The sequence below is a fragment of the Chlamydotis macqueenii genome, chromosome 3 (assembly GCF_036417535.1).
Source record: "Chlamydotis macqueenii isolate bChlMac1 chromosome 3, bChlMac1.mat, whole genome shotgun sequence".
In the NCBI taxonomy this organism is placed as follows: Eukaryota; Metazoa; Chordata; class Aves; order Otidiformes; family Otididae; genus Chlamydotis; species Chlamydotis macqueenii.
Window position 1 is genome coordinate 53,736,287 of NC_141558.1, and position 15,254 is coordinate 53,751,540.

General features: G+C 44.8%; 1 protein-coding gene across 1 annotated transcript in view; it reads left to right on the forward strand.

The window, feature by feature from the left end:
• Window positions 1-265: 265 nt before the first annotated feature.
• DCBLD1 (discoidin, CUB and LCCL domain containing 1) overlaps window positions 266-15,254 on the forward strand; it is a 49,509-nt gene continuing 34,520 nt past the window's right edge. Inside the window, exon 1 of the mRNA XM_086744304.1 lies at window positions 266-553. Coding sequence (XP_086600430.1) covers window positions 304-553 — 250 coding nt within the window. The 5' untranslated portion in view covers window positions 266-303. The remainder of the gene's footprint in view (window positions 554-15,254) is intronic.

Consider the following 15,254-nt stretch of genomic DNA (forward strand, 5'->3'; position numbering starts at 1 on the left):
CAGCCCCCCGGCCCCGACGCAGCCCCCACCCCAGGAGCAGCGGCGGCTGGGGGAAGTGGCCCCGAGGTGGGCGGCGGGGCCGAGCCGGCCCCTCGGTCGGCGGCAGGAGGAGAAGGAGGAGGAGGAGGAGGAGGAGACACCCCGCGCTGCAGCCCAATGGGAACGGCGGAGCTCCCCTTTCTCCCGTTTCCTTTCTCCACCCCCAGCCCCGGGCCGGGGAGGCAGGAGGCGGCAGCCTGGCCACCGGCGGGGCCCGCGGCACGGCCCCTTCGCCGCCGCAGAAACACCTGCGGGGGAGGGAGGATGCCGGGGAGCGGCCGCCCCCCTCCGCGGGAGCGCGGGCTGGCCCCCGAGCTGCCCCGGCGAGGAGAAGGAGGAGGAACAGGAGAGGAAGAGAAAGGAGCTGGAGGGAAGCGGGGAAGTTGTGCCTCGCCCGCCCCGCCGAGAGCCGGAGCCATGGGCCCCGCCGGGGGGGCGCCGGCCGCCCCCTCCCTGCTGCTTTCGCTGCTGCTGGGAGCCTCGGCCCCGCTCTGGCTGCGGGCGGAGACGCTGGGTGAGTCCGGGCGTCCGGTACGCGGGGTGCCCCGTCCCCCTCCCCCGGTGCGAGCGGTGGGGTGCGGGGGGCGAAGAGGATGTCCCCGCTGTCCTCGGCTGGTGGCTCCGCGGGAGCACAGCCTAAGCCGCTCTCGGGGCTGTGCGGGTTGCCCTGGTTAATCCCCGCCGGGTTTATCCCCGCGTCTGAGTAGCTGCGGGATTAAAGCAGTAACCGGCCTTGCGGTGAATGTATACTACGGCTTTCTTCGTCTTTCGTTAATTAGGACTACTTTTTTTTTTTTTTTTTTTTTTTTTTAAGTCAAATAAGGGAGAGAGAAAAGTCTCCGGCAAGTTGCAGCAGGGACAGGGAGCGGCTCCCGCTGTTCCCGCGGCCACCGGAGCGTCCGGCTGTGGCCGCGCCTCACCGATCCCCGGCACAGCCCTGGGGGCTGCGGCCGGTGCTCGGCCACCGGCAGCAGCCCCCCCTCCGCCCCACACCCGGGACTGGGACCGGCAGCCCCTGTCCCACAGCTGGGCACAGGCAGCTCTGGAGAACGGCCCTTGCTGGCGCCGGATCAAAGTCTCGAGGGGCTCTTGCAAGCCATTTTTGTGAGACTGCAGCCGGCTAAAACGAGGGCGCAGGTACCGCTGCCTTCATCCCGTGTCTTTCCGCGGTTCGCCTCCTGTGTAAATGACGAGTACAGGGGACTTCTGCCGAGCAGTTGGAACCTTTTGGCTGGGGCGTTGCACGGCCCGGCGCATCCATCTTAAAAGAGTTCACTGACAGCTACTGGTAAAATAGTTAACACTGGAAATTAAACATTATAATGAGCCTGACAACGTGTTCAGATCAATTAATAATGCCAATATTAATGTTCCAACTTGGCTGCAAATTCCAGAACCCAGTGCTGTGCGTTAGCATTGCATGCAGGCAGTGGTACGAAGTACTTCGTTTGGCTGATTTATACCTATTTTTTTCCCTTAACTTCCTATTGCTGGAGATTTCTGATGCAGATCTCCACAGAAGGGAGAATTTGCCATGAGTTGTCTTGCCTTTCCACTTGCCAGCTTTATGCCAGCTTTGCTCTTCTGTCCTCAATATGTTTCCCTGCTTTGAGACTCCAACTTGATATGCTCCAGGAAACACATATGTAGCAAAGAAAAAATATTCCCTCAATCCCCTCTTTTCACCAGTGTTTTATGAGTTTTTTTTTTATTTGTTTCCTCTTTCACCAATGTTTGTTTCGCATGTGATGACATCAAGGAGAAAGTAATCTGGAGAGTCACCCAGAAATAGTAAGTTTGCTGAGATTTCTGGATGTCTTAGCGCATACAGTGACACTAAGCAGGGAGTACAACTCCTGCTCCTTTTCTGTATTCCCAAATTATTTGGTAAAAGCACTTGTGTTGTATTACTGTTAAAAATGTTTCTACTATTAAACCAACAGCAAGGAAACACAAATAATACTTTGCCTGGTTCTCTTTGGACCAAACTCAAATTTACAAGATAGTCTGTCCAGTGTCTGGAAAGCAGACGAGATTTTGACCCTTGTCTTTCCTTTCTCCTCAGGGGACAGTTACTCTGTTTGTTTGCTTATTGATATTACCCTATAAATTAGGGGCTGAGTGTTCTGAAGTCCCACCAGTGGAGAAAGGAGATAAGGATAAGTGGATACCAACTTCCTGTTGCAGAAGCTTCTTGACTTGATTTAACAGTTGTAATGGAGCACGAGAAGTGCCAGAGTGAATCAGGCTCCAGTTTCAGCTAATTCTGTGTCTTGTCACCACTGGTGTCTTCCACCAGCTGGTTCAAAGAAAGATGCACTGGTTTAAATACATTTTTAAAATACTAATTTTTATAAATAAAGTAGTACATTTTTCTGGCTTCTCATGAGCTGCCTATGCAACCTGCTTTTTTCATGACCAGCTCACCTTCCTCTTCAGTTTTTCCTGAGGGATGCTACAGAACAGGGATGAAGCTACTGTTGCAGCTTCTGTTCTCTTACCTAGGCTTTAAATTAAGGAAAGGTCTCTTTTTTTTTTTTTTTTTTTTTTTTTTTTTTTTTTTTTTCCCTTCACTGCGGCTTGGCTACTTCATAGCATGGCTCATACTGGAGTGTCACTGTGCAGAGCCCAGGTTTTCACTCTTTCTCTGCTCTTGGAAATGTGTTAAATGTGTGTGTTGTCTGAGGACATCTATGAAACATGGAATTTTGTTGTTCATAGAATGATGATAGGAAAGGCTGACTGTTTAGGGAGCTGGTTTTAATTAAAGCATATTTATAAGCTTAGTAGGTCTCACCTGGGGACAAATATCACATCTATGACTGGGCATGAGCTTTGGGATTTATAATAAAATTCTCTTCTTTCCCATTTTTATTCTGCTGTGTGCTGATCTTAACTTCTCTTGTGGCTTTGGTTGCCAGTTCTCTACTCACAACTACAAAATATACCTTGTTCCCCACTTGCCAACTTCACACAGCCATGCCTGACCTGGTATTTCTTCTCAAAATCTCCTTCCAGAAATTCAAACCCAAGGCAGAAGGGAGGCAAACCTGAACACATTATCTTTGTCTTTCATCATTCTCTGTTTTTCCTTTGTATCTCATTGAGCAAGACCTTGAACCATGTAATTGTGGGGAGCAGATATCTAAATTGGAGTTGAATCCGAGTCTGTCTTCTCAGAGTTTTGAGTCATCTACTAGTACGTTTTTGGCCAGTAGAACTTAAAACTGACCTGAGAGTTGGTTATTTGTAGGCAGGCATATGAGGAATGGGGATTTTACTGTATTAAGAACAAGGTTTAAGCCATTGCTCTTGCTGTAAGTAATTTATTTTCACTTTGAATTAAGCGCAGCAATGAAACTATTTCATGTGGGATTGGCAGATCAGCATCCAAACATGAACTTTGCTTGCAGTATTCCTGGGTTTGTTGACAGTTGCGCCCGATGCCCAGTTGGAAGAACTGATGGGCAGTAGACTTTTAAACGTTTTGAGGCAAGGCTGCTATTTAATGTGACAACAGCATATGCAGTAATTATGAGAGATTATGCCTGTTCTCAGGGGCTTGTACAAAACACGTACCAAAGAATATCGGTGTGATCATGCTAATCATCTTTGCATGCCCGTTTCCAGCAGTTTGAAATGCAGACTGAGATGAATCTTCCTTGTACCCACCTCCCCCCTCCAGTTTCTGGGTATAAGTGATGGGTAAATTTTTCGGTTTGTTTGCATTTTGTCCTTATGTCTGCTTCCTTCCTTGGCCCCCTCTGTCTTGCCTTGTGAATGCTGACTGGAATCGCTAAAGAGGGAGGCAACAGTTTTCCGGTTGCAGTTCATAAGCAATGCATGTCCCCACCACATGAAAGCTGCAATGTTTTCAATTGCACAGACTTTGCTATTAATAGCTCTAAGCCCTTTATATGTGCTTCTCTTTAGGTTATCAGGGGACATATTTCAAACAACATCACAGACAGGGAGGCCACTGGGAGCCTCGCTGACAAAGGAGGGAGATAAAGGTGTCTTGGGAAAGTTGTTACCTGCATGTGCACGTAACATGCACGGCTGTTGAATCATATTTCATGTAAATTGGTTGTTTATTTGCATATGCAAAAATACATTCATTTGTATTTATCAAAACTGTTTTGCCTTTAGTCCACTTGAGCTATTTGCATGACACAGTAAAAAATTAATTTGAAAAACACTGACTTGGAGAATGCCTATGCTACTGTATAGAGATGCCTAAGGTACACCTTCTCAAAGTCATTTTCCGTACCAGCAGTAGTATAGTCTTGAAAGCCCGTCTGAGCTAACGCACCATGCCAAGAAGTGTGGTCCTGAGCGATGGTGGGCACTGAAGTCCTCAGCGTAGGCATCACTGTAGTTTGGGGGATACTTTCCCGTGGCATGTACTTATTGACACACAGGCTTGTACCATCTGCTAAGAATAAAACAAGCCAGACAAAATCAAAACAAAATCCTTCTGACTGGATTCAGTGGAATGGGATTGGATCCTAACTATCTGCAATAAAAAATGTTAATAGCAATGCATAAGAACGAGCATACAACTTCCCCCCAAAGGTTTAATTAGCTTTACAGCTGGGAGTAGGAAACTTCAAACTGGGAAAATCTACTAGTGATGCTTAAATAAAAAAGGGTAGTAGTTTGACTGGTTTTAAGAGCATACAGCTATCTGAATTTTTGCTTTCAGAATAAATTCTAAACTATCTAATTACACTGATTTTTGTCTGTGAAAACGTGTGAGTGGTAAAGCCACTTTTTTGAGGCTGACTGGACACTTGTACATAGAGAGGCTGCCAGTAGTTATGGTTAGGATTGTTTGTCCTGTATAATTAACCCTGGGAGCTGAGTGCATTACGAGGAGGAAACGCTTTGCTCTTTCATACCCTCTCTCCCTGTCTCCTCTTTCGACAGAGCCAGGGCCTGCCTCTAGGGAGTTTTCTTCCAAGACACGAAGGCTTAGTTTGGTGGTGGTGGGACTTTCTCATCCTCCCTCAGCAGGATTTCCAGTCCCAGTGCGACCGTAACTCATTTCCGTTCCCCTGATGGGACTGCTGCCTGTGAAGCAGCTCCACGCTGTTCTTCTGCGTAGGCAGAGGTAAAGACGAGTGCACCCAGGCTGTGCTCTCTTTGCTCCAAAGAGCTTCAGTAAAGGTATTTTCAAGCACCATAAAGAGGGACAGGGGAACAAATGGGGAGAGTAGAGCAGGGCAGGGCTAGAAACTCAAACCCAAGGCCTCCTACAAGACCAGGATATTAATTTTGATATTTAGTATGACACATTTAGGCTTGAGCTGCTCCTGTAGCTACAATAATGTTCATTAGGCATTTAGTAAAGCTCTAGTTTCTTCCCTCAGCTGCTGCAGAAACCTTGTTTCCATCACAGTTTTAGTCTGTGATATTCAAGTTTCTGGAGCTTCCACCACAAATTGTTCAACGATATTGGATTTCAGTCTAACACTTTGACATTAAAGTTGAAGTCATGTTGATGTCATCTTCCAGATGTTCATGTCTACTGAACAAAAATTGTGTTTATTTGTTTTATTTCAAATTACAAAAACACATGGGGAATTCTGGATGCGATCCCTCATGCTATACAAAGGCCCGTGTGTCTTGTCAGAAATCAAACAAAACTTTTCTTCATAGTGTAGTAGGGGAGACCTCAAAACACTGGAAACATAGGTGGATTTCTTCACCCATCTGAACAGAATGGCTTTGTTACATGCCTGAGCCTTGTTGTTGCAGCTGCGGTAACTGCGCAGAAGGGAGGCGTGTGGCTACAGCCTGGAATTACTTACTTGTATTTTGCTCTAACGCCACACCAGTTCTGTGTTGGTGGGTTGCTTTGACTTAATAGTCAGCTATCCTTCATTTGCAAATGAACTTGTAACAAAAGAAAAGTCCATTTTGTCCTCCAGGTATGAAAAAATGTATTTCAACCTGCAAAATAAATTCAAGGATCCTGCGGGTTCCCCTCCACTGGGAGGCTTGGGGAGCAACGTCCATGGCTAGCGCTGGAGCCGCTGCCCTCCCAGTTGTCTCAAGCTTCTCCCAAAGCCAGGGGTTTGCATTAGCCCATGTTCCTTGTGTCAGCACAGTACAAGGGAATCGAAGTAGAAATGCCTGGGAGCCACAGAGCTGAAAGCTTTAAAACAGAATTTCGATAGATAAGCTGTAATAGGAAATATAGTGCCACATAAAATGAGTACTTGGGTGGTTGTAAGTGTTAATGTTTTCAGACCCAAGAAGGAGTCAGCACTTATTATTTTGTCGCAGACAGAAGAGGCATAGTTGAACTTGTGGTCCTTAAAACAGATATCTGAGAATATATTGACTTTCAACAAGAGTTAATGCTTGTGTTTTGAAAACGAATCTCTTAGGTTTTTTTAGATGAAATTTAGTCCCTGTATTCCTTAGGTGGAAAGCAAAATAATAACATATCAAAATAAATTTAACAGTTACACTGAGGTATTCACTCTTGAGATGAGTGAAAAACTGCTCAGACCTTTCTGCTGTACCCTGTTCCAAAACTTGAGAATATGATTGTTTGATAATACAACTAATCAAACAATCCAGTCAACTAAAACAAAATCATGGTGTACACAGGGTGGCATAAAACACTCTCTTCTGCACTATTTTTCACATCTGTTTGAAAGTACCTTTTAAGCAATCTCATATTAATGTGTCACAGAAGATGCAGAAATGATGCTGCAGCACAACCAACACTATAGTACTTAAGTAATGGTGTGATTGCTTTCCTTTCTAATTTTTTTTTTTTAATTTCAAATATCTTTCACAGCAACTATATATAACCACAATGAACCAGAGAGATGACAAAATTTCCTCGTCTATGGAGCCTCTGAGCATACTGTTCTGGTTAATACCTTGACAAGTATCAGGGAGGTTGGTTGTGTAATAATGCTGAAAAAAGGCATTTCTTGCTTTTGGTGTTACAGGTCAGAAGCCTGATGTAGCTCTTTGACCATATCTTAATTCAGTTATTTTTTGCTTCTATTTCTACTGGAGTTGTAAGGAACCACTTGTTAGATTGCAATGACAATGAAGGAAATAGCTAGTTTCCTAGAAGCTGGGTTGACTGAGACAAAAGGCAAAATAGAAAATTGCATCTTGATAATAAATGGCAATTAGTGTTTTCATCAGAAACTAATTAATTTTCTCTTGAGATATGAGGACAGGCTGATAGAGTTGGGACTGTTCAGCCTGGAGAAGAGAAGGCTCCAGGGAGACCTTATAGAGGCCTTCCAGTACCTAAAGTGGGCTTATAAGAAAGATGAGGAGAAACCTTTTAGCAGGGCCTGTTGTGAGGGGATAATAGTTTTAGAACAAAAGGAGGTAGGTTTAGACAGGATATAAGGAAGACATTTTTTACACTGAGGGTGGTGGAACACTGGAACATGTTGCCCAGAGAGGTGGTGGATGCCCCATCCCTGGAAACGTTCAAGGCCAGGTTGGACGGGGCTCTGAGCAACCTGGTCTGGTTGAAGATGTCCCTGCTCATTGCAGAGGGATTGGACTAGATAAGGTTTAAAGGTCCCTTCCAACTCTAACTATTCTATGATTCTATGATATTTGTTCATTTGTACCTTGGGGATGATGAGAGGTTTGTATAATTCCCTTTGAGAAAAGTGGCATGCTTTCTGTTGTCCTTTCTTACTAACAAATCACGTATTCCATCTAGGCGTATAGGCAAAAAAGGTGAATGAGATTTTTCAAGTAAGCTGGGATAGATTTGACTTCAAGAAAAAAGACCATCCTTAATGATTGATAAGTGTCAATCTTGCCTGACTTGTATCACACTAACAAGGGAATCACATATTTTAAAAAAAGAGGGGTGGTGGTTTAATTCTATCATGTTCAGCCACTTCCTCTTACCCAAATTAAATCTGTTTTGAAGTCGTGCCTTCCCACCTGCTCCTGTAACAGGAACAGCTCTGCTTCAGCCTCTCCTTACCCTGGTGTCTCTGAATTTCCTGTCCCTGTGGGTTTGTCAGTCCTTAACACTGCTGTGAATACTCCTGTGCAACCCAATATTCAAGTCTGGCCCTGAACTTGCAGCATATGTTTCCCACACAGTCCAAATTTGGTGCTATATACTGTAAGTTAATCTCCAGTAAAGCATAGCAAAGAGAAAAACCTGGGAAAAAAACAGATGGAGAAAGTAGAGCAAACAATTTGCATATATATGATATGTCTCTCAGTTAAGATTAGCATTTCCTACTTCGCCTGAAAAGCCCTGAATAGAAATTCAACTTCGTGTTTGCCCAAATCAGCAGAGTCGGAGGAGATGCCACAGTGCCACAATGTCCTCCCAACCCAGAGGGACCCCAGCACAGGGCAGGGGCTGGTGGTGATGAGTCCATCTCCCCCTGTGGCTCCATCTGTCAATATTTCTGGGATGCTGTGGGCAGAGGAACAGGGAAGAAACTCCTGTCTATGGGATATTTGTTCCCCATAGCCTTTATAGCCAGGGTCATGGGTTGCTCTTCAAGGGTGGCTGGTGGAGCATGACCATCTTCCCACTTATTTACAGTCCTTCAAGGTTCCTTCTGAGCATGCAGTTACAACAAGTGCTTGGGCGGTGAACTTCTCAGTGCCTTCTCAGTACCTCTGCGCTTGAGGTGCATGATGTGGAATGCCTATCGTAAAGTAGGCAGGTATTTGTTAGAAATCAAAAAAAATCAACTTTCCCTTTTGCAAAAAGGGGACCCTATGCTTACAGTTCCTCTGAAATTTCCACAAATGTGTAGCTCCATTCTCATTTCTGTTTCCAAAAACACACAGGCCAATAAAATGTTGAGGTGGTCAGTCACAGCAATATGCCCCATCCATAAAAGAGAAGCATTGACAAATATTAAATGCAGCTATGTGGGGAATAAATAAATAAATAAAGAATCACAAATCTCTTTTGTGCAGCAGTTAAAAAGGCATAGAAGTTTTCTCACACCCACAAGCTTAAGAGTGCTGTATTTAGAGTGCTGAAAAGCAAATTCCAGTGCTGAAACTCGCTTCTTTGGAGAGCTACATTTGGGTATACTGCTGAAGTCCTGGAAGCAGTGACTAAAACATACCTATTTTTGACACGTACTCCGGGACTGTCTGTCTTTCACAGATTATGATGGAACCAGATAGTGATCCTGAAAAGCAAAGGCAAACCTGGTTTACTATTTCTGGGTATTTAATGGAAGAAAAATAAGAAAACTCCGTCGTGCTCTGCACGTTTTTGTGTAAACCTTGTCCCTTATGTGTTACAGCATCTTGTTCTTTACAGAATGTAGCAACTTCTTAATCCTGTGTCCTCGTCAATAATTCATAGGAAGGGGACTGCCAGGAAAGGTTGTTTCCTTTGGGCACTGTGATCGTCACTGAGGCCTCACACATAAAACTAGCCAGGTAGTGTTATGTTTCATCCTGACACAAGCCCCTAAGATGTATATGCAGATGAGATGGTTGCTCTTCAGAAAGTTATACGATTAAGCAGCAAAATTAATCAAGTCTTTATGGGTACAGTGAAACTGGAAGAGTTCCAGTGTGTGCGTTTCCAGTTCCTGTCTGTGGTAGTTTAAGTAAGGCTTACTCTACTGCTTGTTAATGTTGCAAACCTGAATGCTGAGTGTAAAATTTCCTCTTTAGGGGAACACAGCTCCCTGTTGATGGAAGAAGTTGATCATAAGGAGATTTCTGCTTTCTTTTGACATTTTAGCAGCTAAATAAATAAAATCTCAGGTCTCGCTAGGTTTTTGTCTTTGCAAACTTCTGCAAAGATGGGAGGTTTCTGGGGTAGGGAAGGATGTCCAGGCTGTTTGGGGCAATCCAGCAAAGTCACCGCCATGTAGGTCAGCACAGCTGGAAAGATTTCCCTGGCTACTGGCATATGGCTGTGCCTGCGATTGCTAAAAAACTCTTTAACTTTGAAAAATGGAAGTACAGTTGTAAGCTACTTTACTAGATAAGGCACTTGGAATGGTTGTCAGGGATTTTTTTTTCTATGCTTGATGATGGCAATCCAACTGGTTACCAAAATAACTTCTTACACATTTGAGGCACAGCGTATCCTGAGGCTGGCTACAGGGGACACCCTGAGGAAAGCCAGCCCCCAGCCACAGCCCAAAAGGCTGGGGGGGGGATGACCACAGCTGGGTGCATGGCGGGAATTTGTGATTTATGGAACCACAGCGGAACCAATTGGAGATCATTTGCTGCTTTCTCATTCCTGCTTTAAGAGGGACATTACAGTAAATAATGTCTGCGAAGAGGAGAGAGAAACATGCTGTGGTTTGTTTGACCTCCTTCTCCTTTTGCATCCCTTTGAAGTTGGTAAGTAAATAATTTGGGCAACGAAACCAGCACTCCACAATGTTCCTTTGTTTCTTCTACTGCTCTACCTTCCCTTCCTGTTCTCAGCCCTCCTCCCAGTCACTGCTTGGTTAGCCTGGGCAGCAAAATGGGTGTCCCGAGGAACTGCTGCAGCACAGGGGTTAAAATGTTTCCTGGGCACCTAATGGAGTCAAACAAATTAAAATGCAAGTCAAATAAAAAAGTTTACACACTCTTTATTTTTCCTTTTGTAGTTGTGCATGCTGCGAAGTGGGAGATTTCTTCCCTTGAAAAGATATTAATACTAAATTAAAAGCCATGAAAGATTGCAGTCACTGTTTTTTTCAGATTATTATAGACTCGCCTTAATTTTCAGCAGTTTCTTTTGTTATTTGGAAATATTTTTGCTGTATCCACACAATATTGTGAAGAATGTAAAGCTGGACTTCTGAAAAAAAAACCAAACCTGCTGTGGATTTATATACTTTAGATGCAGGGCTCAGCCAGCTCCTCAGCTGGTGTAAATGGCATCTGCCTTGAAATTGGTGGTTTGTGAAATCCCCAAATGCATGGTCACTGCCCCACCGCCCCCAATGACACCTGTGGCTCTGGGCCCCAGCACTGCCGGGGAGATGAGGAAGAGGACTGGGGTACTTGCCTGCCCAGCAATGTCTCAGGCCTGTGAAGTTGCCCTTCATTTTTGTTAGCTGCTTGAGCCCACTGCCAGGAAAAGCAGAGGTCTGACATCTTCATCTTTCTCTGGAGAAGTAATGGGTTTAGGTCCTGGTCACGTGGTGATCTCTTTTCCGTTATCAGGGTGCAGTAAAGAGCTGATGCTCTTGATCCAAGTTTGGCAGCAGAGAGGTTAGAGATGAAGAACTTAACTCTGGCTTTTACTCTGTCACCTCAGAAAGCATGAAGGTACAAACGCATTTGTGTTTGCAGGGTGCATGGTTCTGTTAGCGACAGAGGTCAGAGTAGCTGTGTGAAAACCCAAAGTGTTGTCAGACCATACTAGTGGATTTAGATGGCATCTGGTGAAAAAATTTGATTTTACCCTGGTCTTTTCTCCAGTCCTTCATGAGCAGGGATGGCACAGGTTTGACTGGAAAGAGCTTGTTTCTTTTTTAGATACTTATCTGTTCTTATGCATAACTCAAATCTTCTTTCAAACACAGGCACAGAACTCTCTCTTGACTCTGTTTTTATCGTATCTTTTAAAAAGCTGGAGTTATTACTTCAGGGAAAGCAACATAGAAGACGACAAATCTCATTTCTCCTTGTGGAGCTTCTTGTCAGAGCTCACAAAGCCTCAACTCAGTGGTGTCTTCTTCACTTTGGCTGTGTCCACTTGCAGCTGTGGCTCTTCAGCAAATGCTGATTTTTGGCTGAATCCAAAATTTAGATATACAAACTTAGTTTTCTGCTCTCCCCTCTCAAGGGAAGGAGGAGTGGGAAGGAAGAAGGACAGGCCGGCAGCCCTATGCCAGCTCTGCGCCCTGGCCTCTGCGCAGGATGGGGGGAAGCGCACCTCATCCCAGGCACAACCATGAATGGGTGTACAGAAGGGTGTCAAACTGGGAGAGATGAGGCAGAGAGGGGAACAAGGTTGCTTTAGGCATCTTTGTTCTGGTGGGAGGAGATCCACAACCAAGGGATGATCGATACCAAGCAGGAGTCTGTAGCCAGAGAGGCTGAGAGCCGAATGCTGGTGCCTGACAGGGCTTGTGGAGCGGTGTGGAAGAGGGCAGGCAGTGTGTATGAGCATGCCTAGGTGGAACACGTACTTAGCACTGGAGCGAGTCCAAGTCCTCGGTTATTAGTTCCTCAGTGAGGGTGAATCAGAGGGATGAAAAAGGCAGCTGTTTGCTGCCAGGATATTGTAGCAATGCTTTTGAAAATGCACTTTGATATCAGGCTATGTAACTGGTTTGTAGTTAACAGTGTAAACATGTTTAGTGAAAGGTGCAGCACAGGGAAACCTTTTGTAGCCATTATTTGAAAAACTGTAGCCTCTTGCCTAACTCAGAGGGAGATGTGCTGAGGGCTTGGATGAAGGTGTTGCGCACATCCACCCATGCCTGTGAACAAAGGGTGGAAAAGCCCAGGGAGCACAGGAGTGAGAGCCTGGGACTCGGCTTGTGCACTGGGCTTGGGAGGAGATGGTCAGCCCAGACAGGTGATTTTGGGTGGCAGAAGGGTACCTCAAGGAACCAGCATCATTTTCAGACATCTCTAACTCCCCTGCTTCTGGGACAGCTGCCGCTTTTCTAAAGCCACAGTATCTGTCAGAGGCTGTATCTGGGGCAGCTCACGGAGTGGGGCCAGAGCTGGGCTCTGATTTCATCACCTACGTCCTTCCTGGGTGGCTGCAATCCTGGAGAGGGTCCTCCTGCCCATGAGCCAGCAGCCATGGTCAGACCCAGCCCAGGCGCAGCTGCCTGGAGACACTCCTTCACCTTGTCTTGCACACATCTATCGTGCCTGTGTTGGAGGATTGGAAGTGGTGCTACCTGCCAGCCACCTGGTACCTCCTCTTGCCTTCTCAACAGGGACATGCACTGGTGTCTTTTGGTTGGGTCCCAGCTTTGGTTTTACACGCATGTCCTGCCCTTAGCGAATGCCACATGCGAGAGCGTGAGGTGCGAGCGGTGCACCCCGCTGCTGCAGCAGAAGGTGTCGGTTGTAGTTCTCACTTCTTGGGGAGTTATTTCCATCGTCTGCCACAGGAGACTATTTTTATCTGTGGTAAACAGCCTTAATTCCAGCACTGTGTGGTCTTTGGTACAACCTGAGCGTAGGCCAACAGGCGGGTGCTCGTGATCCAGAGACCACGATCTTGATCTCTATTCAAACGCCCATGGGATTTTGGTTTACAAAGCACGTTTGATGTGCTTTTAGTAACTCCTGGTGCTGAGGAGAGATTTTATTAAATCTAAGCATGTTTAGACTTTCTGGCTGCTGAATACCTTGTGCTCAAATATTTCACTTTGCTCCCGTCCAGTAAGAAGTGATGAAACCTGGATGTCTGAGGCAAGGCTGTCAGTTTCTTGCAAATGGGGTGATAGAAAGCAGTTCTCAGAAGTAACACTAAGTGAAAATTTAGTGTTAGCAAGAAATCCTGCATTGAATTGACCACTTGAATACATATATTTTCATCCAGAAGAGCTATGCCTATAGAAAAGAGTGCGACATCAGGTATTTAAAGCATAGCTTTAATAACGACAAGTACTTGTGTTATAAGCTTGATGTATTTGAGGTTTCGTCAATACAGTTCTACTGCAAATCAAAATTTCATGGGGAAAATAATGATAACAAAACTAATGGTTGTATTGAAGTCCTTACAATTTACCTTAATTTCTGAGCCTTTGGTATACAGTGGGATTATGTTTATAAGGTTTTCAACACATTTTGTTATTAAATCTCTCTTTAAATGAATTACCACATCCTGAGTTTTATTCTGCCTTTGCTCTATACCTTCAGACTCTGTCTTTACAGTGCATTTCCCATCAAGTTCCAGTGTAAGATTTTCCTTTTCTCTGGTGATCTTGCTGCAAAACTCAAAATTTGGAGCTCCAGTCAGGCTTCTCTGTAAGAAGCAATAGTTTCTATGACTTAGTCTGACTTTTTGGACATTGCTTTGGTTCTTGTGGTGAACGAGCTTTTGTCATGACCTTTTTCTTTGAGACAGGCAGGCAGAAGAGAGGCAGCAGGGACGTTACAGGTGCAGGACGATCACGATGACCCCTCTTATTAGCTGAATGAATGACCATGCTCCACCAGTGAAGTCAGAAAATAGTGTTTATGCTTTCTCAGCTCAAAAGTGTTAACACATTTCAATGCTGACTCAAAGGCAGATTAAAAAAAAAAAAAAAAAGGAGTTTCCCTGGGAACAGGACCTCATATAACCTTGGCAAAGGAGAGTGGCAAGCTGAGGTCTCTGGTGCAATTTTTCCTGCACACTTTCTGCAGAAATATAATGCTCTCTCACCTGGACAGTTGTCAGGATTTTACCGTGATAGTGATGTCTTTTCAAAACAGGAGAGTTTTGTACCTCAGAGGATCCTTGGCATTGTACCAAGGTGGTAGGCAAGAATGTAGCCCAGTGAGGTGAAGACTATGCAAACACTAGACTTTCGGTTTTAAGGAGTTTACGCCCATGACATTTTGTTGTGGTTGTGTAATTTTTCCTTTTGGTTTCCCTTTTCCTTTCCCAATAAGGATAAATTGCAAACCAAGATCCAGCTGTAGTCACTTTATTTTCATCAGCCCAGCTAAAGCAAACACCTACAGTCAGAAACACACAGTCTAAACTAAAGGCCCTGGGCAGTTCTTTTTTACTACACAGCAGTGGGCTGCACAGGCAGCAAGGTTGTCCTGTGGCCTGCTGGAAGTGATCTGGTTTTATACTGCCTGGATCTCCCTGGGCCTTGCTCTGGGTTCAGAAAGTTGACAGCACATGTACTGTATTGCTCCTTATATTTTTACTCCTGCTACAGAAAGTTTCCGTTTAAAAGGTTATATGCTCAAGAGGCCAGTTTGTCTTCCATCTTGAGTATTTTCCTACTCTGAAATCAATAGAGCTTGAATAAAAAACTTGAACAATGGATGTTTTTTAAAGCTTGTGAACGAGGAGATCTGAAAAACCATATTTAATATTTTTATGGTGTTACAGTTTTGCATCTGTGTCTCCTATTCACCTCTATTCCAAGCCCAAACCTGTGACAAAATTAAATAGCAGGCAACAAAGCTAGTAATAATGATAAAGCTTCAAAATAATTGCTGTTGCTTGTGAAAAAGCAGTTGAGTGAGTTGGATGAAATGGCAGTGTAATTATATAGTAGCGAGTTAAAGTTTGATAGTTT